Below are 26,647 nucleotides of genomic sequence, written 5' to 3'. Positions count from 1 at the left end.
GGAAACCACATTGAGATTCCATCTCACCCCAGTCAGAGTGGCAGTCATTAAGGATACAAACACAAATGCTGGCAAGGATGCAGACAAATGGGAACGCACACTCTTGGTAGGAATGTACAGTACTCCAGTCATTGTGGAAATCAGCATGAGGGTTCCTTGAAGAAACTAAAATCAATCGGCCATATGACCCAGCTATCCCACTCCTGGGTATTTACCCATGTTACCACATGTCAACATATCACAGAGAGATCTGCATATCCATGTTTACTGCAGCACTGTTCACAATAGCTAAGTTATAGAGCTAACCTAGGCACCTAACAGCAGAGGGATGAGTAACAAATATGTAATATATGAAGAACAAAGTTGTCATTTGCAGAAAAATGGGTGTAATTCAAGACAACCAACTGAATGAGTCTCAGAAAGAAAAATATCACCTTTTTCTCATTTGTGATTTATGGATTTTGTATTCACATAAAATCATATGTGTATATGATATGAAAGTAGAAATAAAACTTGTTCCTAGGAATCCACAAAGATGACCCCACCTTAGACTACTGGCAATAGTTGAGAAGGTGCCTTAACTGGCCTACTCTGGTGATCAGATGGGTGAATACCCTAACTGTCATCATAGAGGCCAGTGACTGATGGAAACAGATGCAGAGACCATGGCAACAAATAAATAAATATGGCAACAAGGAGGACTAACAGGATAGTAAAGGTTGAGAAGGGTGAGGTTGGGAGGGATGAGGGGAATTTGATCAAAGCATATTTGTATAAAATGTCCTCATGGCCGGGCGGTGGTGGCGCACGCCTTTAATCCCAGCACTCGGGAGGCAGAGCCAGGCGGATCTCTGTGAGTTCGAGGCCAGCCTGGGCTACCAAGTGAGTTCCAGGAAAGGCGCAAAGCTACACAGAGAAACCCTGTCTCAAAAAAACCAAAAAAAAAAAAAAACAAAAACAAATAAAATGTCCTCATATATCTCAGAACCATATATAATTTATTATTATTATTATTATTAAGAGATTTTTCTATTCATTTTACATACCAACCACAGATTCCTCTCTCCTCCCTCCTCCCAATCCCCAGCCTTCCCCCTCAACCCATCCCCCACTCCCACCTCCTCCAAGGCAAGGTCTCCCATGGGGAGTCAGCAGAGCCTGGGACATTCAGCTGAGGCAGTTCCAAGCCCCTCCTCCCTGCACGAAGGCTGTGCAAAGTGTCCCACCATAGGCGCTGGGCTCCAAAAAGCCGGCTCATGCAGCAGGGACAGGTCTCGATCCCACTGCCTGCTTGGGGGCCCCCTAAACAGTTCAAGCTAAGCAACTGTCTATCCAGAGAGCCTACTCCAGTACCATGGGGGCTCCACAGCTATTGGTCCACAGTTCATGTATCTCCACTAGTTTGGCTGGCCATCTCTGTACATTTTCTCATCATGATCTTGATGTCCCTTGCTCATAGAATCCTTCCTCTCTCTCATGGATTGGACTCCTGGAGCTCAGCCTGGGATGTTTTTAAGTGATTTAAACATTCTGTAAAAATCATACAGTACCCCCTAGTACTGGGGTTAAAAGGCATGGGCATGCCCAGTGGTTTACGTGGGTGCTGGGAGTTCAAACTCAAGCCCTTGTGTTTACAAGAGTGAGTGCTCTTACTGCTGGGACAGCTCACCAACACTTCTGTACTAAGTTATGTAACATACTTACATAGTGACTGGAGTACAGCGGCTCTGCTTATATCAGCATCACCACTAACAGGTGCTGCAGTACAGCACGGCGCGGCACGGCAGCTATGATGTCACTAGACAACAGGAACTGTAGAGCACAGTTACACTCTAACAGGACCATACTGTACAGAGTCCATCACTGACAGAAAGTCATTACTCAACATATAACTGTAACGAAGTACTCCTGGCTTTTGGTCTTTTTCTTCTACCATAGTTATTCAGCCCACACATACCTAAACTATAATTATTGAATATACTGTGGTTTGAATAAACTTACCCATTTGATAAAGCAAAGAAAAGGCTTTTTTTAACCTTCAATTCTTTTTCTCTTTTCTGTAGATCTGAGTTTTTGGCCTATATAAAATTGCCTTCTATCTGAAAACCTCTTGACAGTTGCTGCAAGGTAAATCAATGGAAAATAGTATACCTTAAAAGTTTTTAGTCCAAAAGAATTTATTTCACCTTGATTTCTGAAGGATAATTTCTAAGATCCAGAATTCTGGGCTGGTGTTTATTTTTGCTCACAACACTCCACTCCACCCCTCTTGCTTCCGTCACTTCCGAGGAGAGAGGATGCAATTTTTATTAGGACTCCCATATAGGCAAGGCTTCTTCTTTGTCTTATTCAGGTTTTCTCTTTCATTTCTGAAGTTTTATCTATTATACTGAGAGGTGTAGATGGATTCTCCCACCTCATTTTCTCTTTATTTACTTACAGACAGGGCCTCTCTATGCAGCCTTGGCTATCCTCAAACTCACAGAAATCCATCTGCCTCTGCCTCTCAAGTGCTGGGGTTAAAGGCAAGCTTCAGAAATTGAAAGTGTCTGGAGTATTATTTCTGAATCTTAAACTTCCAAGATTGCTATCCTCATGAAACTGATATTAAGATCTTTAAAAACTTCATTATGGAGCTAGAGAGATGACTCAGTGGTTAAGAGCACTGACTGCTCTTCCAGAGGACCCATGTGAAATTCCCAGCACCCACAGGGCAGGTCACAACAGCCTATAACTCTAGTTCTAGGGAACCAACACCCATGCAAAATACCAATGCACACAAAATAAAAGTAAAATAAAACCACTGTAATTTACAAGTAAACAAAAAACCCTTCATTATGAAGAGCTTACAAATAAAAAATGCCATGCACTGAAATTAATCAGACCCAAAGTCTATACAGTGCACTGACCTTCTGTACAGTTAGAACAGTCAATCTAAAGCCATGAGCGTCACTCTGGCTTTAACATCTTCATATCCATTTGTTCTTTATTGCCAAGGTTTATAACAAATTATTTAAAGGAAAAGACCAATTTTCAGTCCTCAATTAGTTGCTTATGCCTTTCACTCTTAAGCATACTAAACAAGTCAAATATATGAAAATACCTGTTAACACTAAATATTATTTCACTACATCTGCTCTATGATGTAAAGGTTAAAAAAACACTCAGTAAATAAAATATCATTTTTTTCAAGCAGCATATTTTTTAAATTCAGAAACAGGCTATTTATTAAGACAGTCAAAAGCCAAAATTTAGTTTAAATTCAGAGGTGGACCATGTTTATCACCTAAAATCTTGATTGACCAAAATTTAAAATCCAATAACCTTGACTATACAAATGCTTATTTTTTTATAATTTATTTAACTTTTTATTTAATGTGCATTGATGTGAAGATGTCAGATTCCAGGGAACTGGAGTTACAGACAGTTGGTAGCTGCCATGTGGGTGCTTGGAATTGAACCTGGATCCTCTGGAAGAGCAGCCAGTGCCCTTAACCACTGAGCCATCTCTCCAGACCATTTTTTTTTAAGATTTTTTTTTTTAAAGATTTATTTATTATGTATACAATGTTCTGCTTCTGCATATGTCCCTTCAGGCCAGAAGAGGGCACCAGATCTCATTATTGATGGTTGTGAGCCACCATGTGGTTACTGGGAATTGAACTCAGGACCTCTGGAAGAACAACCAGTGCTCTTAACCTCTGAGCCATCTCTCCAGCCTGCTTACTTTTAATATTAAAGAAACTTAATGTATGGTTTTTTAGAACTACTTTGTCAGGGATACCTACATTGCCCACACACCATCTTTGGGCATTATATCTGATACCTTTAATCATAATTATGAAGGCAGCCAGGTTTCCTGTAAGTAATATTTTATATGGTCAAAAGAAGTTACCAGTTCACTTACATTCCATCAAGCCAAATGTGCTTCATTTCACCCTCTCCCAGTTTCTGGAGCTCTGGTGTGCTGATTTTGGTTTATCCTCAATATTAAATTCCTATGACACTCAGTTAACGCCACAACCACAAACTGATGACACTTTCAGGGCAAAGCAGAACTGGACAGTCCTTTAGTGTCCCCATCACTGAACTCTGACTGCTCTGTCTTGCCACCTGCCTCAACACTGACTATAGTTTATAAGTGCATAAGTCACCTATCTATATGGGCTTAAAAACTGATCTGCACCAAAAAATAGTACATCATATAAAACAAATTGGTTTTTATATTCTTCTGGTTGTGAGCCTAGCCTTCAATGGCTGAGTCATCTCTCCAGCCCTAAATTGTTTTTTTTTTTTTAAATACAAAACAAACATCTGTCACACCAACAACTTGACATGTATACACAGGCAGAAAAAGTTTCACTGGAGTCATATGAACAGCTTTGCTCTAATATGAGCAACTGCCACTACGTTTTCACAAGGACTGAAGAGATGTATTCAAAATATTTCTTATAGTAAGTACTGTATTATTCTCTGCACGTATAAAGGCTGGTTATAATAGTTTTTACTTTACTTGATGAAAAGTATGTCTTAAGCAAGCTAACATTAGTGCACTATAATTCACTACAGTTCAGGAACCTATGATATTACATAAAGAAATCCAAAATGTGCAGTCACAAAAAGCAAGGAATAATTACTGCCATGCAAGATTTAAGCTAAAAGCTGTACAGAAATCCAGTTTAAAACAGCAGGCTCAGATGTATGTAACACTCAAAGGACAGCAATGAGTTCTCTGAACTCAATAGACTTAGAAAACACATTCTCTTTGTTCTTCAAATCTGAGAACAAGCCATCCGTCCTCCATAACAAGGAACCAGCTCTTTAGAGCTGTTTTTTCTGTTTGTTAGTTTTTTGTTTTTTTCTGAGAGAGAGTTTCTTTGTGTAACAGGCTTGGCTGTTCTAGAACTTGCTTTGTAGACCAGGCTGGCCTCGAACTTACAGAGATCCACCTGCCTCAGCCTTTGCAGTTCTGGGATTACAGGAGTATGCTACTACTGCCCAGCTTTACAGTTATTTTAATGAGATGCTTTCTCTCAGTCAAATAATTTTCATATACCTCTCTGCAAATCTCCTTCATTGTGACTTCTTCCAAATTAGCAATAATTTGGCCAATAATTTCTTCGCTATTTCCTTTAACTCTTTGTCTGGAGGTGGGTTTCCTGGATGTTTGAATTAGTGGTTTGTTATCTGTCTCAATCGAGATCCAGACTATTTTGACCTGTCTCGACTCTTCCTGGTATGCTTCCTGCTTCCTCACCATTAGCACTTTTTACAGGTTTGGGGGGAATTTTTGCTTTTAGCAGTAGCTTTCTGTTTGGATTTTTCTTTTTTAGATTTTTTTTTGGTAGCTGCTCCTCGTCATTTATCTCATTTTTATTTTCATCTTCATCACTACTGGATTCATCCGACAGAATTTCAGGATGTCTGGTTTGCTTTGACTTCACTGTCATTACAGAACTGTTCTGTTCCTTTTTACCACCTTTATTTGAAGGTGTTTTAGATCTTGGCAATGGTTTACATTAAGAAATTCAACAGCCTCTTCACTAGTTCACTGCTCACACTCATCTCTCCAAGTCAAGAACCTCACGGATGCTCTTTAGCACATCTCCCAACTTTTCAACGTTTCTTCCTTCTCTTTATATTGGATGCTGCCTTTTTCAAAGGAAAGCCACTGAACCGGTGCACATTCTTCTTTAATCCAGACGCTGTGCCTGGTCTGTTAGCAAGTCATTTTTTGTGGATTTCTAAGTTCGACTGTTCTTGTTTTTTGTTTTTTCTTACTCGAAAGAATTCCAAATGTCCTTTTCAGCATCAATTGAAGTGATAATGTGGTTTTTGTCCTTAAGTTTATTTACATGATATATTACACTTATTGATTTACATAAGTCAAACCAACCTTGACTTTCTAGAATGAAGCACACCTGATCATAATATATAATCTTCATGTGTTCCTGAATTTGATTTGGAAGTGTGTATTGAGGAACCAGTAAGAACCTAGATGATGTATGTATAAGGAGAGAGGCTTGAAAAAAGATAGTACTAAAATGTGTATCCCTAAAACAGAACATGGAAGCTATGAAATCTTCTTTTCCTACAAATGTCCCTAAAACTACAAAACCAAAATTGGGGGGAAAGGGGGGAAATAAGTCATTGACCTAAGGTTGACATTTCAGTGCTGGTATTGAACTCTGTCTGCAATCCAACCTGAAGAGGGTAACGTTGGTGATCAGCACATTCCTCTTCCTCTCTCATAACAACTACACTCTAGAAACAGCCTGCTAAATAGACAGGGTCATGGAAACGAACAGAGATGTACAAGAGCTATGTGCAGAAAGTAAAACGAAAACAGGAGCCCAGGAATTCACAGTCACATGAGGACTTTTCGAGTTCAGAGAAAACTTAATTCAAGGTCCTTAAAACACTGATGTTAATTAAGAAGCAGCCATTGCTAATGAAAAAAAATCAATGAATAAAATTTGCTTTTAAAAGTTTAAAGTTAGCAAAGAACAAATAAGAATACACGAAAACTAAAACTTCAATTACTTATGCTTCACTATATTTAGTCTAATTTTTGTTCTGTATAGGTTATATACAGCTGGTGGTCAAAATCTCTGAGTTCCATTGTATAGAATATTCACAAAGAAATAAACAACTAGGGGGCTAGAGATATGGCTCAACAGTTAAGAGCACTGTCTGCTCTCCCAAAGGACCCAGGTTCAATTCCCAGCACTCAAAGGCAGCTGACAGCTTTTTGTAACTCCAGTACTAGGGGATCTGACACCTTCATACAGACATACATGCAGGCAAAACACCAATGCACTAAAAATAAATAAATAGAAAGAAATAAGAAAAAAATCTTTATTTATTTGGCAACAATAAGATGCAAATTTTATATAAGGCCACAGCTATTTTAAAATCTGGGACCCAATGTTAAGAACCTTAGTATTGCCAGGGATAATAATACTTCTGGCTAACTAAGGCCATCAAAAGAAAGTCTGCAACAAGAATCTTTAATTAATGTGGCTTCTAACCCCCACATTTAATATTAAAATACATGGAAAAGAATAAACTATAAATCAAGTAATACTTTGGTTTTGAAAGGGTGAGGAAATATTTGTTCTGTCTACATATTGTTCAGAACTGAGCTTGCCATCTGAGGTATATATCATATATATGGCAGTGGCCTTATTATCTGCATTTTATTAGGCGCACATATTTCTCATTTTCTTCCCATGTACATTTAGTTCACATACCATCTGTAATTATCTTATTGAATGTTCCTTGTGGAGGACAATAACTATTTGTACTTCTGTTCACCTGTTGTTTCCTTTCCTTAGCGTCCTCATATGTTGAACTAAAAGCAGGATCACTGGAAACCTGAAGTCAAACAAGGAACTCTTTTAAGAACTGTACTCGCCACATAATTTTATGAATGTAAGCAATCACGACATTTCATAACTAAATTCATATTACTGTCAATATGGGAAACACCCATCACACGCTTCAGAAATAGAGGATGTAACAGCAGACTATTTTGCAAGGAACCATGACTCATATGTTACTACAGCTGCATCTCCACCATTACTATTACCATTTATATACTTAACAAGTAAGTCTCTATTGTAGGCTTAACAATTGAACCTGTCTACCCTTTGTTTATCTCCCTTAGATTAATCACCAAAACTTTCCTGAAGTGAAAATATAACTAAATTGGAAAGTTAAATATGAAAAATTATATAACTGAAAAAATGAGAAAACCAGAGGTAACATCCTCAGAAATTCAAGCGTGCCTCCACTAATATTTATACATATTTTGATAATTTATGGTATACATCAGTCCTCCCTCCCAACCTTTGAATGTTAACGTAATTATGAAACTGCTGATTTAGTGAAATATCTGTGGTTTGTGAGAGTGCAGAGAAGATTCTTCTAATATAAACAAACAATTCCAACAACAAACCCAGAGTGAAGCTTGGAATAGTGACTTCTGTGTTTAGCGTATCATTGCCAAGATGGACGGATGGGTAGGTGGGTGGGTGCACATATGTGCCAACACTAAGTGTGCTGCTAACATTCTGAGTGCACTTCTACAGAAGTGTAGTAAAGGCTAACTGCACTGATAACCAAGGGCTCAGCGGGTTAAAATGAATGTCTATGATGGAGCCAACACTGCACCTGATTGCTAAGTACACATTCTATAGCTCTTTGAGACAAAGCTCTCAGATCTAATAACCAGTCTGTTGTGTTCCAGGGTAGAGATGTGTTGTGGACTATTATTTTAAGATGTATTACATTTGTTTATGCTGTGGAACATTTGTTTTAATGATGCAAAGAAGTGTTGCATTCTTTTATGTTGCATTTGTTTAACTCTGTGAAGCTGTGTTACTTTGCTTCTCTAAAACACCTGATTGATCTAATAAAGAGCTGAATGGCCAATAGCAAGGCAGGACAAAGGATAAGTGGTGCTGGCAGGCAGAGAGAATAAACAGAAGGAGAAAAAGAGAGAGAAAAGATCAAGGAGCAAGCAAAAAAGGAGAGAGGACATCAGGGGCCAGCTACTCAGCCACACAGCCAGCCACAGAGTAAGAGTGAAAGTAAGATATACACATGCAAAAAAAGGAAAAAGCTCAGAGGCAAAAGGTAGATGGAATAATTTAAGAAAAGCTGGCAAGAAACAAGCCAAGCTAAGGTCGGGCATTTATAAGAAAGAATAAGCCTCCATGTGTTTTTATTTGGGAGCTGTATGGCAGAACACCCAAAGGAGCAAAGAGCCAAAAAGTAAAAGAGTAAAAACAACCAACAACATAGGTGTTTTCTAGAGTCTCCATCACTGTACAGAATGCTGAACACACAGCAGCTGGTTTTTATTAGGGTTATGGAAAGTCATGAGTCACACACAGTGAATCAGAGCATCCTACTTTATATTTCAGAGTATACAATAAATGGACATAGGTTAGGATGAATTAATCACAGACTGTGATGTTTATAATATTACACTGGGCTTTCTGGCTTAAGAATTGTAGGAATCTCTATTTAAAAAAATAAGCAATTTATAGGCCGGGCGGTGGTGGCGCATGCCTTTAATCTCAGCACTCGGGAGGCAGAGGCAGGCGGATCTCTGTGAGTTCGAGGCCAGCCTGGTCTACAAAGCGAGTTCCAGGAAAGGCGCAAAACTACACAAAGAAACCCTGTCTCGAAAAACCAAAAAAAAAAAAAAAAAAAAAAAAAAAAAAAAAAAGCAATTTATAATTCTAACTATAAACAATTATTTAGAAAAACTAGATTACCAAAAGACTTAATGGTGTACTCTCTATGCTCAAAAGACAACACTCCCCCTCTTCCCAGTTTCTTCAAAATACATAACCTTTGTTGATTTAAATTGCTGAAATTTTCTACCACACATAAGGAAATAAGCTATATTTGCCTTATTCTAAAACATGCCCAGTCTAGGTACAAAAAATTCCTTTTCATCTGTCTCATCCTTTCTGCTCATTTTCTAGAACCCATTAAAATTTAATAGCCATTTCAAAAATTATATGTTTTCACTTTTTACAGACACATTGAAGAGAAATCTATATAATAATAAACAAAAAATAATTTTAAAAGAACCAAACAAACAGTGTCTTGCTACATAGCACGGGATGTCTGTAACTCAGGATCCTCTTGCCTCAGCCTCCCAGCTCCTATGATTACTAGTGTGGGTATTCGTTGTCCTCATGCCAAACTGGATTTGTTTGTTTGTTTTTATTTTGGGTGTATACTTGCATATGGTGTGTGTGTGTTTCATGCACTTGAGCGTGCAGGTATGTGTACCAGAGAAGGATGCCAGGTTTCTTCCTCTGGGGCGCTTTGCCTTAGTTCCTTGGCAGTTCTCAGTGAACAGGAGGCTCCCTGTTTCAGCAAGGCTAGCTGTCTGGCCCATGGGTTTCCAGGCTATGCCTGTCTCTGCTCCCCAGTGCTGGGCTTCTAAGTCCATGCACCACGCTAGGCTCTCCATATGGGTACTCAGATTCTCATGTTCAATATGGATTTAGACATCCTATATTACAATGTAGTTTTAAGTTTTTACCTGAGTAATTGTAGTCAGTTGAGTAACTGTAGACGGTTGAGTAGTTGTAGATGGCTGGAAATCATCCTCATTGTTTGATTCTGTTCTGTACATGCTAATATTTAAAAGAAAAATAATTTGAAAGAAAAGGCAAGTCTATAAATTGATATGAAAATGAATTTGGTTAAGTTACATTAATATTTAAAACATTTAAATAATAAAATTTTATCATAGCCAAGTCAGATACCTTTATAGAAAAAGAAAATCTAAATGCTCACTTAAGGCCAGTCAGATGGCTCAGTGAGTAAAGGCACCAGCTGCCAAGACTGAGTACCTGAGTTCAATCCCTGGGAACCACATGGTAGAAGGAAGAATTGACTCCCACAAGTTACTTCCTATGTGTACCATGACACACACACACACACACACACACACACACACACACACACAGTAATAAAATTTTTAATATTGACTTAAAGTTATTAATCAAAGCTACAAAATCAAGCTTAAATTTTTTTATTATGATTATTTATCCATGTGTGTGGTCAGAGGACCACTTGCTGGAATTAGTTCTCTTTTTCTATGTGGGTCCCAGGGATGAATTCAGGTCATCCCACTTGGTGGCAAATGCCTCTACCTACTAAGCCAAATATTTCACTGGCCCCAAGCGCCTAAGTTTTAAAAGTTTTTGACATGAAGAAATATATTATTTCTCACCAATTTCATAAGAATGTGCAATATATTAAAAGCATGTGGGAGATAATCAGTTCTTTATTTCAGTCACCAACTAGTGTATTTCAAGCCTCCATGAGACTTCAAGAAAATTAAAATGAAACCTGGAGGAATGCTTATACAGAACCTGAGGAAGTTTGTCTTTCACAATGGACCAAAAAAAAAAAAAAAAAAAAGAGAAAGTTAAGCTGATGTTGAGGTGGAATACTTGGGAGAGAGTGCTGGGCTACAGTGAGGCTGACAGACACCGAGGACAGAGACCCAGAAGAGCCTACAGTGAAGCAGGCACTTTACATTGACTGACCTAGTCTGGATCAGCTTGAAACTAACAATGTTTTCCTGTGACAAGAAGAAGATAGCTCCGAGTGATGACATAAACATCTGAAATTCTGCAGCTGGGTAATCTGACAGCCTCTGGGACACAGACCCTGGTTTGGGGAGCTGCTGGAGTGACACCATCGCACTGCTGAAGTGAAGCTCAATTCCTATTGTACCCTCCTCAACCCAGGCTTTTGTCAGAACCATGCTGACCCTAAACCCACCTGCATCCAGCTGGTGCTACATTGTGTCAAGGACCACATCCACTGAGGCTTCCTGGCGCAGCCACCCCAACCCCACCAGTCCACTGATATTTAAGTTGCCCATTCCTGCTGCCTGTCTGCTAGAGTTGACTTGCCCCTCACAGCCAAAACTACCTGACGGAGCTATGCTTCTGCTTTTTCACTAGCCACATCTCCCCTCCTGGGCCTGCCACATCAGCCCTGCAGTCACACAGCCTAAGGAAGTTGCTGGGAACTCTGCTTTGGGGGGCTGCATGAGCCACACAGAGTCCTTAGCAAACTTGCTGCCATAGGATTCTCAACAATGATTTTCCTTAGGAACCTCTGTCGACTCCACTATTGCATCCCTCTGGAGCCGGAGCCAGTGCCACAGAAACAGTCTTCAGGACAAAGTCTCTCACCGTGAAAGTCATTCTACAACACTGTTAGAAGTAGCAGGTTAATCAGATATTAATCAAATATCAACATATGGATATATGAACCTTGAAAAAGTAGGGCAGCACACATCTCTAAAGGTAGTAATAGGGCCAAAGAAAAGGAAGATGAGGGCCCCAAAAGACTTCAAATAATGACTCCAGGAAAATTCAGTACACAAAAGAGTACACAGTGGGAATCTTAAAAAACAAACAAAAAATGAAAACCATTTATAACATGAAAACGAAACTCAGTAAAGAGAGGGACCACAAAAAGAACCAAATAATCATGGATCTGAAATACTCAATAAGTGAAATTTTAAAAAATATAGTCAAGAGTTAAGCAATTAACGTAGTTTTCCAAAGAAGAAACACAAAGGGCCAAAAATCATTTTAAAAGGTGTTCAACATCCCTAGTAATCAGGAAGTGTAAATTAAAATGACTTTGAGATACCACCTCACCCCAGTCAGAATGGCTAGCATCAAGAAATCAGATGACAAATTTTGGAGAGGATATAGATAAAGAGGAACCCTAATCTGCTATTATGGAACAGATGAATGGATAGTGAATTGTGACACATATACAAAATAGAACACTCTTTAGCTCCAAAACAACTGAAATCTAAAGGAAAATAGACTTGCAAAGTATAATATTAAACAAGGTCACCCAAACTCAGAAGGAAAAGCTACATGGTCTCCCTATGCAGATCCTAGCCTCTAATATACACATGTCCATATGTAAACAGCTGTAAGCATGAATGTAGTATAACATTCAGAAAAGCGACCAAGAAAGGGCAATACTAGATGATGAGGAAAGATGGAATATGGGAAAAGGACACGTGCGTCATGAGAGAGGACATAAGCTAATTTTTCTAATTTCAATTATGTCAAAACCTCCCTCCCCCTTTGTGGTAGATACATGAAGAAAACTGTCATTGATAGTGAAAGTGTAAATCCTACACAAAACTCCATGGCTTCAGAATGGCTATTCTAACGGTTTACAAGTTGAATGAGATGTATAGAGTTTGGAACTGGGCATGTGTTTGTTTGAGTGGCTACCTTAATATAGCTGTGTAATGCTTTTACTTCTGAGTTCATTACAATAAAGAGATTTTATTTTTTAAAAAAGACTCACAACCACAGGCTAGGTGTCAAGTAGTAGAAAGGATTTCTGAACTGGATGCAGCTCTTGTGAGATCAATTAATAAGAAAAAAAATCAAGGTATAACGGCACACACCTTTAATCCCAGCACTTGAGTGGCAGAGGCTGGTGGATCTCTGTGTTTAAGGCCAAGCCTAGTCTACAGAACAAGTTTCAGAACAGTCAGGGTTACACAGAAAAACTCTGTCTCAAAAAACAAAAAAATAAACACTTTAAGACAAATGAAGTTATCACCATCACCAAACAAATATTTGCAAATTTAATTTATAGATGTTTCAGAAGAAGAGGGAAGGCATAAAGTATAAAATGAGATAACAGAAACAAAACTTAAGAAAGATATTATAAGTGTTCAGACAAAAAAGTCTCAATGAATCCCAAACAGATTTGATCAAAAAAGTCATTTTTGGGGCAATTCAAAGTAAAAGACAAAGGACAAAGAAACCATTCTAAAAACAGAAAAATCAGTAGCACACATATGAGGGAATCCTTATTAGACTAAAAGCAGATTTCTCAGTAGAATTTTACAGGCCAAGAGAATAAGATGACATATTCACATCCCTAAAAGAAAAGAAGTGCCAAGATTGGTGTGATGCACATGGGCTGTTCAGCACTTAGAAGGGTCACAAGTTTAAGGAAAGCCTGGGCTATATAACAAGACCCTGTTTCAAAAACAAGCAAATACTGCCAACTACGAATAAGCATAATCACTCAGCCCTCCAGAAGTTAAGTATTTCTAAGACAAGTAAAACTCAGGAAATTCATTATCTCAAGACTGGCATTACTTACCCTCCCGATCTCCCAAATGATTAAGGGATCCTATATACAGAAATAAAAGATAACATACCATAATTAAAATACATAAAAGTATAAAATGCACTAGTACAGCAGACACACAAAAGGGAAAATTACCAAATCTTATCAATACAGAATATAACCAAAGATAAACAACAGGAGACAAAGAATAAAGGCTATATAAAACAATCAGAAAAAATAATGATAGAAGCAAATATTTACCTACTCATAATAATTAGACTAACTTTCTAGGTTAAAAGTTTTATGCTGGCCTTTAATCCCAGCACTCGGGAAGCAGAGGCAGGTGGATCTCTGTGAGTTTTATGCTGACTAAATACACACACACACACACACACACACACACACACACACACACACACGCACGCACGCGCACACACACACACACACACACACACACACCCAATGGCCCAAAGATATGCTGCTCACAAGAAATTCATTAGTGAAGACACCAGGACTGGAAATGAAGGGATGGGAGAAGATATTTCATTCAAGTCAAAAACCAAATGAAGAGAAAATACCTGATTATAGACTTTAAGACAAAAATTGCAATGAGACACAAAGGTAACTATGTAATGATTAAAAGCAAATTTTAAAAAGAGGATGATGTTATTATTGTAAATATATATGTGCCCAAGGCTCCAACATCCAATTATATAATTCACTCAATAAAAGCTGGAAGCTCAACTCTCCACTTACATCAAGACAAATCTCAATTAAGAAACTTAAAATTAAACAATATGGACCCAACAGACATTTATAGAACATTTCATCCAAAGAATGAAGAATACTCATTATTCTCATCAGCATATGGAATATTCTCAAGGATATGTCAGGCCATAAAGCAAGCCTCAACAAATTCAAAAAGTAGAAACCACAGCATATGCCTTCTCTAAAGACAATGGCCTAAATCTAGAAAGCAACAAGAAGAGTTTTCATTTTTTAAGATTTAGTTATTATTTTAAATTATGTTATATGTATTTATATCTTCATGTGGGTTTGTACATGTGTATGCATGTGCCTGCAGAGGCTAGAGGTGTTAGATTTCCCTCTAGAGTTGGAGTTGTAGGAAGTCATAAGCTTTCTGACATCAGTGGCCTAAACATGAATATGCATAATTATGGCCATCTAATGTTCAACAAAGATGACAAAAGCACACACTGGATAAAAGATAGTATCTACAACAAATGGTGCTGAGAAAACTAGATGTCCACATACAGAAGAAGAATGAAATTAGACCTGTGGATAAGCTGAGCAGACACCATAACAGACTGCTCAGTCTTCTGTCAGAGATCAGGCCTCAGTTTCAGCTTCCTGAGACTGAGCAAGCAGTTTCTGAAAGAACCACAAAAAATGGACAATCTTCAACTGCCCTGACAGCAGGGACAAGGTGACAGTATGAACCAAGCCTGGGCAATCCCCAGCAATATCTCATGGCAATGACCAAATAGGGACAAATCCTCTACCCCCTCCCCTTGGAACCTGACCAAACTTGCCCAAAGATGGTAAACCTGTAGCACAGCCGGCCCTGCTAACTGAGCCAATCAGAGATGTACTAATGTAACTGCTGCTTGTTTAACCAATCATATCTGAGTGACCTAACTGTCCCTAAAACTCCCCTTAGCTGTGTATAAAGGAGCCTGCAAGCCTCTCTCTGGGTTGCTATTTTGCCTTTGTGTCAGATGTTCAACCCAGCATGCTAGAACTCTTACTCTCAAGATAATAAACGCTCTTGCTAATTGCAAAGGTGACTCATGGTCTTCTATGGGACTTCTCTAAGACCCTAACATATATATCATCCTGAACAAAAAAAGTAACTCTAACTGGACCAAGAACCTAAATGTGAAACTGGAAACACTGAAACTGTCAGAAGAAAACACAGGCAATACCCTACAGGATATAGGTGTAGAAAAGGACTTTCTGAACAGGATCCCATTTGCCCAGGAACTAAAGCCAACAATTGACAAGTGGGACCTCATAAAACTAAAAAGCTTCTGCATAGCTAAAGAAACAATTTCGTGAAGAGGAAGCCCAGGGAATGGAAGTGAATCTACCAGCTATCATCTGACAGAGGGTTAATATTGAGAATATATAAAGAATTCAGGAAACAAAGAGTTTACAAAAATGACCCATTCACAAATGGGTTTAGGATCTGAACAGAGAATCGTCAAATGTAGACTAATTTATAAATGGTCTTATAAAATAAAAAACACAGAGCCAAATATAGGGGTGAAAGCCTTAGATCAGGGAAATAGGAAAAATCACCAGCCAACCTTACCTCACCAGCTCTATAGCTTCCAAATTCGAGTTACTTCCTGTCTACCCATGCCTTTTTTGTCTTGCTGTTCTGCCCTCTCATTGGCTCTCTTAGCCTAGCTACCTCACTTCTTCTACCCAGCTCTGTCACTTTCTGTTTGTCTGTACAGACCTCCAGGTCTCTACGATCGGTACTGGGATTAAAGATATGTGTCACCACACTTCGCTCTGTTCTCCAGTGTGGCCTTGAACACACAGAGACCCCCCTGTTAAGTGATTAGGATTAAGGGCGTGTGCTACTACCAGACTTATTCGTTTATTTAAAATGGCTTGCTATTTCCTTTGCTCTCCTGGCAAACTTTATTAAAGCACAAAAAAAATATCACCACATTTCAGCACAAATAAAATATAACCACAGTCAAAAGAAAAGAAATGAATAAAGGTTCCCATTTTTCCCACATTTTCTCCATCATTTATTGTTGTTTTGTTGATCTTTGCCATTCTGATTAGGGTATGATGAAATCTCAGTTGTTCTGCTTTTATTTCCCTGATTACTAGGGATGGTGAACATTTTTTGAGATATTTCTTAGCTACTCCTCAGGTAGGGGGTTTCAGGTCAGATCCAGGTCAGGTCATCAAGGTACTATGTCAGAAGTACATGGTGTCTTCAGCAATAGGGACTTAACTTCCACCTCTGGGATGCAACCAAGGGCAAAGGCAATAGCCTATAATGTTTTGGAAGTCTCTTGGACAATCCTGACTAATAACTTAATTCAGGGGCTTCTCATGCCTGGTGTTAGGGGTTTTGTTAGATAGTATATAAACATTGTCATGTGTATGTGTATATATACTTATATATACTAAATATAATTTGAGAGAGAGAGAGAGAGAGGATGGTGCCTTAAGACTTTTTTCCTTAATTACTAGGTAAGATGAACATTTTTTGAGATCCAGGAATTTGACCTCAGGTCATCATGCTTACACTGAAAATGATCTTACTCACTGAGCCATCTCCCCAGCTGTTACCTTTTATTTTTTGAGCCAGGGTCTCTCATTGAACATGGGACTCACCCATTGGATAGACTGGCTGTCCATCTGTCTTTATCCCTCCAGATAGGGTTATAGATATGATGCCTGGCATATGTAAGGTGATAGGATCCAAATTCTGGTTCTTTTGTTTGCACAACAGGCACTTTATAGACTAAGCTATATTCCCAGCTTCCATATGTACCTTGCATAGGCATTATAATGAAAATGGGGAATGATTTCCCCACATGTAATAATAAGGATTTTTTTTGATACTGTTCCACAATTATTTGACTCATTGAATTCAATTTATCCCAGCGGAAAATCAGAAGTATGAGAGATTGCCTTCCTAGGTGCCAACTGCATCTTTCCATCCATCAATTTGATCTTTCCTGGGGTTTGAGGTACTGTGTGGGAAAGCATACATAAGACTGGACTCTAAATACGCAAAAAACAATTTTAAAGGCAACTATTTAGCATTCTTTTTGACAGTATGAAAACTGCTCAACCTACCTGATCTTTCAGGAGTTTGCAGTTTTAAGATACCTTGCGTTCCTGCGGGGAACCTTACAACCTAGTAGTGACAAGCTTTTAAGGCATCTTAACAGGGTAGTATTCCAAGAACAGCGCCACCACAGAGCACCGTCAGGACTCCTGAATGCTGTGCCTGACACACTGTGCGTGCGATTACAGTCCTTAATCCTTCAAAAGCATTGATGGTTAATTGCTTGTCCACTGTGATAAGTCCAAGAGGAATTCCGGTCGGTGGTGTGGGGGAAGGAACGAAAGGCTTCTTCTGGAAATCAGAAACTAATTCTGGAACACATCTGTAATCACAGGGGCACGTGAAGCTTCATCTCCCCGGATTCACCATTTGTACAAAACGGCGTCTGCCCAGTGGGTTAATTTTGCTGTCAGTCTTGATAGGAAGATTTCTTCTTGTCTTACTTTCAAGGGCTGTTGAGAGAAAGAAAAACGAGAGACGCACGCTGAGAGAGGAAAGGAATGAATCAGGAAGAAGACAGAAGGGGGCTTCCAGTGCGATGAGCCACGTGAGAAGGGAAGCGAAGGGAAGGAGGAGGCCTTCCTGAGCTAATGAACCGGAGGTGATAGCAGGAACAGTATCCGAGGGCCTGGAGCGGAAGAATGGAGAAAACTGGGCAGACCTACAATTCCTTTAGCAAGTCTCACCGGCCCAGGCACCCAGCAACCGTCGTCGCCGCAGGAGCCGCGCGCAGGCCGGGGCGTCAGGAGAGCCAGGGACCCAATCTCCAGGACGGAAACCGGGCTGCGACTTCCCGGAAGCAGAAGGGCGGGGCTCGGGGGCGGGACCCTTAAAGGGCTTCCTGGCCGAGACCCTCGCTCTGAAATCCTTAATCACATGGATTTTATTTTAATACTTCTTTTAACCTTATTGCAAGGCCAATATCTCTTCGTTTTGTTTTGTTTTTTGATTTTGGGTTTTTTTGGGGGGCGGGGGAACAGGTCTCATTAGCATCCTGCTTCGGTCTCCCAAGGGTTGTGATTATAGGTGGCTTCACCACACTAGGTTCACTAGCTTCAAACCCAACTCTAGATCACGAGGATATAACCGTCACTGTTTTCATTGCTCTACCCTTCTTGTTAGTTGAATTACATAGGAATTCTTAGGCAGTGCGGACAAATCACCTCTGTCAATACTCAGCGTCAACCACGTTGGCCACCCCTGAAGAACAGGTATGACATTATTTACATACAGAAACGGATGGTTAAAACGAAACATTTGAGAGCTTCGTGTAATTGTGATTGTTCTAAACATGACAATCACAACTTAACATGCTGTACAATGTATGCTATATGTAGGAATTTATAGAGTTTTTTTATTTTAAAAAAATCCCTATTCTCCCATAATCATGGATGTCAAAGTGTGTATTTGAAGTCAGAAAGGTGCTGTGAACAGAAAAGTAAAATGAAATATCTATCTTGTAAAAAATCCATTTAAATTTAGGGAAACATCAAAAGTCTTTTCTTTAGTTAAAGCAACCATGTTCATGATATCTACTGTTTATGCTCATTGGGTTTGTGATTTATATTAGTACATTTCTAGCATGAAGGCAGATTTGCAAAGAAAAATTTTAAAGTGCGAAAATGACTTTTAAGGTCCATAAATAAGCCATCAGATTCTATAATTCTTTCTTAAGACTCCACTCAGGGCCCATTATCTCTTCTCTAGAAATAATTTGAATGACCTTGATCACCTTGTTTGCAAACTCTCCGAAGAGATTTTATAAATTACAATTTGGAGCCAGGTGGTGGTGGCACACGTCTTTAATCTCAGCACTGGGCGGGGCGGGGGTGGTTGAGGCCGGTGGATCTTTGTGAGTTCCAGGCCAGCCTGGTCTACAGAATGAGTTCTGGGACAGCCAGGGATACACTGTGAAACCCTGCCAGGGGACGAGACACACCTGATGGAAGAGAGTGTGATGATAAAGGCCAACCAAGAGCAGCATGAATGACAGGTGACACAGAGAGGTGGAAAGGAGTGATCTGAGAGGGGAATGTGCTGGGATGAGTAGGTTTTCACAGGGGATATTTGTAGCTTTGGCATCCCAAATAGCCCCATGCTCATTCTTTCTGGAATCCACACACCCTCTCTTCTCTACCCATGTGATCTATATGAGGCCGCCCTTCCCTCTCCAGCTCCCACACTCCAGGGATGAGGACAGCACAAGTAATGAGACAGCTTCTTCCCCTGTCAAGAAAAGGTTTCACACAGGAGACATAACTCCTTCTTAGTGAGTGACAGCCAGTGTGTAGTGTGTATGGAAATCACTGTGAAAGGGTTCTCTTTCTGTGGGACTGCTAAACCTGGATGTTGACAATCCCTCTGACTCCCAAGAAGAATCTAAATAATTAAGTAGCCATAGAGGACAGTCCAGTCTCAATAGGGAAAGATAATGATCCACCTGCAATTTGATAACCACATTATCCGAACATCTGGAAGTAAATATTTTTCTGTTAGGTAAGTCAATAAAGCCCCCTTTTAAAAAGCCTAGTCAAGTTGTGTTTCCTTCACTCAAACACCAAATGAATGTTTAATCAATGTCCATAAAGACCATCACACCTAAATTGTACCTGAAAGACCTTCTGTGTAATATCAGATGTTTGAAAAGGCGATTCTGCATCCTCCAGATAATGAAAGGAAAAAAATTATATAGGAAGATTTTTCTGTTTTGAAAGGCATTGTTACATAGCATAATTTAGAGATTTTCATTAAAGGGAATGCTATATTTAAAAAATGGTATTCAATAAGATAGGTTCAGATATCCATAAAATTAACTGAAGTGCACTATTTCTCAAGAGTCAATTAAATGCTTTAATTGTTTTTATTGTGTTCATATAAGTCTTTTAAATCCAAATACTAAACTACTTTGTCCTAGAGAAAGTTCAAAAGAAATATTAATAATTTGTCTGAGATATTGGGTATAAGGGATAGAAAAATTTTAAATTGAGGGAAGTATCCCAAAACAGAATGTTTTTCCAAGTTACTTAGAGTCACAGATCAATGGGATAATAAAAGTTGAGAACATGTTTAGAAATTTCCAAGCCTTATATCTTTAATACTTAAGTGAGAAAACTAAAATCTACAGAAATTAGCCAGCTTTACTCAACACAGCCAGTATCAGCCAAGCTTAATAATACAATTGGACATACTATACTCCAGTCCCTGCCTAACTCTCTATATCCATGCAGATGACTCAATAAAGTTTAAAAAAGGAACCGGTAAGAATGTATGAATATTTGTGAAATGAGATCATTCTTTAACTCAGTCTCTGGTGGGGGTGGGTGGGTGTCTTTATTTATTTAGTGCAGTGCTAGGGATTGAGCCCAGAGCCTTGCCAACAGAAAGCCAAGAAAAATAGCAAGAAGATGGCCTTGGCTTCACACACTGCCTTTGAAGCCTCAGGTAAATCATCTACTTTCTAGACTCTAGTTCTACATCCAAACTCAGCTGGAAGGACAAGAATTCATATGAGAAGCAGTCGAGTGCCAGCTTCCGTATTCACACAGCAACTTTTCATGTAAGACCCGGGACTGAGTCCTGGGCCACTCATGCCATTCAGCTTATTCTATAATGCCTTCTGTGGAAGCTCTGAAAACGCAGTTTATGGGGCTGTAGCCCTGAAAACTTCATATGCTAGGACACACACAATGTGCATTAGTCATCTTGCCCACATCCCTAGGGCATCGTGGATGCAGAGGGCCTGACTTCAGTAAGCCAGCATCCACGAGAAGACTGTGCAGCAGTTGTAACTGCCAAGAGAGGGGTCCATGGCAGAGGGAGTGGGTCTTTTTGGGAAAATAGAGTAGACCTGTGTCAGGTACCTGCTCCACTCTGTCTGCTGAGTGGCTTTGGTTTCTCACTGGGAGGCTAAAGACAGGACAGCTTCCTGCCATTACTGTTTTGGTGACAAAAAAATTTTTTTTGCCAGTGTCTGGAGCAAAGTAACAAGAGTGAGACAAGAAGCTGATGCCTGGCAAGTTCAAGAGCCACAGCTCCTCCAGGCGTGGTGGCGCACGCCTTTAATACCAGTGACCTCTGAGTTCACTGCCACTCTGCTGTACATAGCTAGTTTCAGGCCAGCCAGAGCTACTCAGTGAAACTCTTTCTGGAAAAAAAAAAAAAAAAAACAAATCACAGCTCAAGTGCTTTGAGCAGGCATAATATTGTCTAGTGTACATATCGGATGACTCTTAGCCTCTCAAGAGTGCTAACCCAGTCCAGAACTTTGAGGACTGAAACAAAAACAAGGAAAACCCCACCCTAACTAACAGTAACATGCACACACAGCACTCCACACCTGTACTAGGCACACACACCTGGCGTTCCACCTCTGTTCACATATGCACCACCACGCTCCACTCTACACCACAAGGCAGAACTGGGTTTGAAATAATTTACTAAGATTTTTTTTTTTGTATCTGTGTTCATTAGGGAGAACGGTTTATAACTTTCTTTCTCTCTATCCCTCCCTCCCTCCCTCCCTCCTTCTCCTTCTCTCCCTCTCTGTTGTTTCTCTCTTGTGTCTTTGGTATCAGGGTATACTGTCTTCATGAAAAGTTGCAGCATTCTTTCCTTGTCTGTTTTATGAAAATGTTAAATAAGTATTGGTGTTAATTCATAGGAATAAGGCAAGTATTCACTTTTCCTCTTTCATTCAGTATAATGGAGCTAGAACAATAAAAGAGGTAGATAAAAGGCATCTAAACGCAGCACCATGAGTTCTGGGTGCATGGGGGACAGCTACAGCTCTGCCCCAGGACACTTTTCCCAGGCGGGCAGAGATCAAGCACCAGCCAGCACCAGGCAATCGTGCACCATTATGATGAACGAGTATATGGTAGGGAAATGGGAGAGAGAGGCAGAAAGGGTCATGTGCTGAGGAGAGAGGCAGATCTGAAGAGTTGAGGTTGGTGAGGAATCAGGTGACATGGGTGGCCTTCTTGTCACCCAGGGCCATGGTGATATCTGTGCCTGGGCTGCTGCCAAGGGCCATGTCTGGGTCTATGGCCCTAATGCACCTGTGGTGGTCTATGTTGATGTTCATGGCTCCTGTTACCACTGAGGGCCTTGTGGATGCCCAGAGGCTGGGCCACCACCTGTGACCATGTCAGACCAAGGGATGTGGGAAAACTGGCAGGCTGACCAACCCAGCTACCACCCAGGCCCAGAACCAGGGCTATATGTTGGCCCACCCCAGCATCCACCCCATCTATGAACCACTAGAGCATGTGAAGGGGTTGGACCTGCAAATCCAAAGCTGCAGGATGTCCAAGAGGGGTCATAGTGAGGGCCCAGAATCAAGGGTGCAACAGAAGCCAGAAGCCTCGAACCAGACCAATGACTCATTGCAATGAACTCTTACAAGTAAAGATATATGGATTAAGGTGTATACAGAGTGACTCACTGGGCCACACTACACCTTCCACACTGAGACGTACGTGTGTGTGTGTGTGTGTGTGTGTGTGTGTGTGTGTGTGTGTGTGTGTGTTAGTTTTCGTTTTGGTCTTTGTGGGTTTTTTGTTTGTTTTTCTTTTAAATTTTATTTTATGTTGTGGGGGGAGGTTGCAAGAGCAGAGGGGAGATATGAAGGGATGGGGAGATGAATGGGATCAGGATGCATGATATGAAACCCACAAAGAATCAATTAAAAAGTCATAAAATGGGATATAAACAGTAAAAAAAGAAGTCCAGTTATCCTTATTTACAGATATTATTCTGTACACAAAAGATCCTGAAGACTCCACCAGAAAATTCTTAGATATGATAAATACTTTCAGCAAAGGCAGAATACAATATTAACATACAAAGAACAGTAGCCTTCATATTAACAAATAAACATACTGAGGAACAAGAAAGAGCAGCCCATTTATAATTACCTCAGGAAAAAAATACTTAGAATAAACTTAACCAATAAAGACTTTGAAAAAAATCAAGAAACAAATTGAAGACACTAGGAGATGGAAAGCTGGCCCATGCTCATGGATTAGAAGAATTCACCTTGTGAAAATGTCTATACTGCCAAAAGCAAAATATAGACTCAATAAAGCCCCATTAATAGCCCAAAGCCATTCTTTTTTTTTGAGTGTATTTCATCTTATACTTTTTTATTAAAAAAATTTTTTATTCATTTTACATACTAATCACAGATCCCCCTCTTCCCTCCTCCTGCTTTTCAGCCTCTCCCCCAGCCCACCCCCGATACTCCTATAAGGTAAGGCCTCCCATGGGGAGTCAGCAGAGCCTTATATTCAGTAGAGGCAGGTCCAAGCCCCACCCCCTGCCTCAAGCCAAAGCCATTCTTCACAGAAGCAGAACAAAAGTATAAAACTCAAGTCCAAGGGACCTTGGAGAGCCAAAGCAACCTGACCAAAAAGAACAGTGATGGAGATGTTACCATCCATGACTTCAATTTTACTGGACAGCCACAGTAAGAAAAACAGCACAGTCCTGGCACTAACAAAAATACCCAATAGAACATAACAGAGGATCCCATTGTAAACCCATGCAGTTACCATCACCTAATTTTTGACAAAGAAGCTAAAAATGCACACCATAAAAAAAAGACAGCTTCTTCAACAAACGGTGCTGGGAAAACTGGATGTTGACATACAGAAGAAAAAAGATAGATCCTGTCTCTCACCATACATAGTATTTTTGACCATAATGTAATAAAAGAAAGTGTTTAAACGTGCTGTTTAAATAATTCTTGTCTCAAAGAAACAAAACTGGGGGAATAAACTGACTTAGGAGAACTCTTCATATATGCTTATCATAGCTCATCTAAGATGATGAAACCATTTTCTTTAGCTTCTCAAAGCCCCTGTCTTTTGTTTGCACGTAGTACTCAGCCAGTGAGATGGAAGGCCCAGGAAACTGCAGGTGCAGACGGCAGGACAACGGTCAAGGAACCCCAGGCACTGAACCTTCTATAGTCCCAGCCCTGAATCCAGATGGGGTTGAGAGAGGAAGAGAAAACTTCCCTGTGGCTAAGGTCTAGTTCTGGCACTCATCTGTCACGTGTGGTCAGGTCTAACACAAACACACCTTCAGCTGCAGCACACGAGCATCTTGGCTATACTGGGCCTGGGTGTGGTAGAGTGCCCCCAGCTGGAATGGAAGTCTGAAAAGGAACAGAGTTAAACAACAGGAAATCAAGTTGGTTGAAATAAACACCTATGAAGCCAAAAGGGAAGGACTAGATCTGGTGTGCTCTCTTGGTTGGCCAGAGACTTGTGGGTTAGTTAATCTGATTGGTGTGATTAGGCAGAGTGACTATGTAGGTCATGTGGGAATGTCCTACATAAACCAGGGTACTCAGGACATGTTTGGCACCCTTTGCCGTGGCCTCTTGCACTGTGAAGGCTACCAAACAAAGTTATCCAATTCCCAGCCTCCTTTGTTGCCAGGGCTGGCCAGTCACACAGATCTGGCCATGGAGATGAGGCTGCACTTTCTGAGGGCTTCTTTCCTGAAGGCAAGGTGATGCCGCTCAGAAGGTTCTGGCTTCTGCTCCCCTTTCTGAGCAGCAGCTGTGGTGTGGGTTTGAGAGTCGGATGCACACGGGCAGGGCAGAGCAGAGCATGACCAGGAGCTGGTCCTTCCAGGCTGGTTCAGGGTGACTCCTCTGCACTCTGTGGGGGCAGAAACTTCTGATCATTGCTCGACAGTGTTTTGTGTTTGTTTGCTGCTGGAATTACCTGGAGCTGAGTGATTCTTAACAGTCATATTGGTTAGGAAAGAAGAGGATGGGGAGACAAGGAGGAAGAGGAGGAGGAAGAGCAGCAGGAGGGGGAGGGAGATGGGAGAAGGAAGAAGAGGAGAAGAAAGAAGAAGAGGGAGAAGAAGGAAGAAGGAGGAGGATGAGGAAGAAGAAGGAAGAACAGGAGGAGGGAGAAGGAGGAGGAGGGAGAAGGAGGAGGAGGGAGAAGGAGGAGGAGGGAGAAGGAGGAGGAGGAGGAAGAAAACAACCAGTCCAGCAGGGGGCTGGGCAGTCACTTGAATGTTTGTCTCCCATGCCACAGGCCTGGGTATGCTGCTCAGTGCTTGTCTCACATACCAACAGGACCTGCCTTCAGCCTCTAGCACATCATAAAGCCCTACATGGTGACACATGTCTGTAACCCCAACATAAGTAGTGTGGATGAAAAATGATCACAAATGCAAGATTATCCCTGGCTACCTAGCAACTTCAAGGCCAACTTGAGTTACATGAAATCCTTACTCAAAACAGTAAAAATCAACTGCCAGAATGGTTTTAAAACACCTATGGCATATCACATTTAGCTGAATTAAGCAAGACCTACAAAATGGCAAACCTACCCATGCTCTTATATGGGAAAGGAGGATAAAACAGCAGCCATGCGGGGGATGTATAGGGAGGAGAGTGTAGGATATAAGTGCAGTAGCCCAGTGCTTGCCGCACACCGGCTGGATGAATGTCAACTTATTACAGAGGGCACTCAGAGGAACGCAAGTGTAACTGGTAGTATTGGTAGCCTTTTCAACTGGTTGTCCAGGTCTTTAGTTTCTCCCTGTGTCTGTGGAAGGCTCTCGCTGGTTGGCATTGCTGTTCTCTGTTTTACGAAGCTCCTAATGCTGAGTGCTTGCTTTAGTAAACATGCCTTGTCTTCAACTTTTGAGGGTTTTGGAAGAGACTTGTCAATAAGACAGTTCTCTAGTTGAGATTAAACTCCAATCCCCCCTTTTCAAGACTGTCTTCTTCAGTCTTACTTTATGCTGGCATCTTGAACAATCAGTGTCGCTGTCTGTGAGCCCAGGTCATAAGGTACTGCGCATACATGCTTGGACCACTACATCTGGTTTATTGGATGCTGGGACCAGCCTTGTATTCATACATGCTGCCCAACATTCCGCCAGCTAAGCTGCATGCCCAGCTCCACCTCTTTCATTTTTATTTATTTATTTGTTTGTTTTGACTGTGCTTTTCATTTTCTTTAAAAAATATTTCTTTTTCTAACAGTTCTTATTAATAGTGTATGGAGGTTTATCCATTCACCTGTGGGAAGATATTTTGATTGTTTCTAAGTTTTGGCAATTATGAATACCAGAAACATACATGAATAGCTTTTTGTATAT

At 40.4% G+C, this 26,647-nt stretch overlaps 2 protein-coding genes and 1 pseudogene across 14 annotated transcripts in view; all 3 read right to left on the bottom strand.

Annotated features, from left to right (window-relative positions):
• The window catches only part of Slc9b1 (solute carrier family 9 member B1), a 50,823-nt gene extending 33,188 nt beyond the window's left edge, over positions 1 to 17,635 (bottom strand). For 4 of the 5 annotated variants that reach the window (XM_052730120.1, XM_052730122.1, XM_052730124.1 and 1 more), the window contains exons 1-3: positions 17,521 to 17,635; positions 10,070 to 10,163; positions 7,254 to 7,377 (exon numbers count right to left, since the gene is read on the bottom strand). In XM_052730120.1, coding sequence (XP_052586080.1) covers positions 7,254 to 7,377; positions 10,070 to 10,162 — 217 coding nt within the window. In that variant the 5' untranslated portion in view covers position 10,163; positions 17,521 to 17,635. Of the gene's footprint in view, positions 1 to 7,253; positions 7,378 to 10,069; positions 10,164 to 13,701; positions 13,732 to 17,520 lie in introns of all 5 variants that reach the window. The other variant, XM_052730121.1, reaches the window with a different exon arrangement.
• Positions 4,314 to 5,929, bottom strand: LOC128105849 (protein DEK-like; annotated as a pseudogene).
• A 215-nt stretch (positions 17,636 to 17,850) lies between the features above and the next one.
• The window catches only part of LOC128105175 (sodium/hydrogen exchanger 9B2), a 57,506-nt gene continuing 48,709 nt past the window's right edge, over positions 17,851 to 26,647 (bottom strand). For 5 of the 9 annotated variants that reach the window (XM_052730112.1, XM_052730113.1, XM_052730114.1 and 2 more), the window contains 2 exons: positions 24,596 to 24,671; positions 17,853 to 17,964 (listed from right to left, as the gene is read on the bottom strand). In XM_052730112.1, coding sequence (XP_052586072.1) covers positions 17,875 to 17,964; positions 24,596 to 24,671 — 166 coding nt within the window. In that variant the 3' untranslated portion in view covers positions 17,853 to 17,874. Of the gene's footprint in view, positions 17,965 to 24,585; positions 24,672 to 26,647 lie in introns of those variants that run through there. The other 4 variants (XR_008216280.1, XM_052730119.1, XM_052730116.1 and 1 more) reach the window with 3 other exon arrangements.

The sequence above is a fragment of the Peromyscus californicus genome, unplaced genomic scaffold, assembly GCF_007827085.1.
Source record: "Peromyscus californicus insignis strain IS unplaced genomic scaffold, ASM782708v3 Scaffold_9__1_contigs__length_137607984, whole genome shotgun sequence".
Taxonomy (NCBI): Eukaryota; Metazoa; Chordata; class Mammalia; order Rodentia; family Cricetidae; genus Peromyscus; species Peromyscus californicus.
This window is presented reverse-complemented; position numbering and strand designations above follow the sequence as displayed.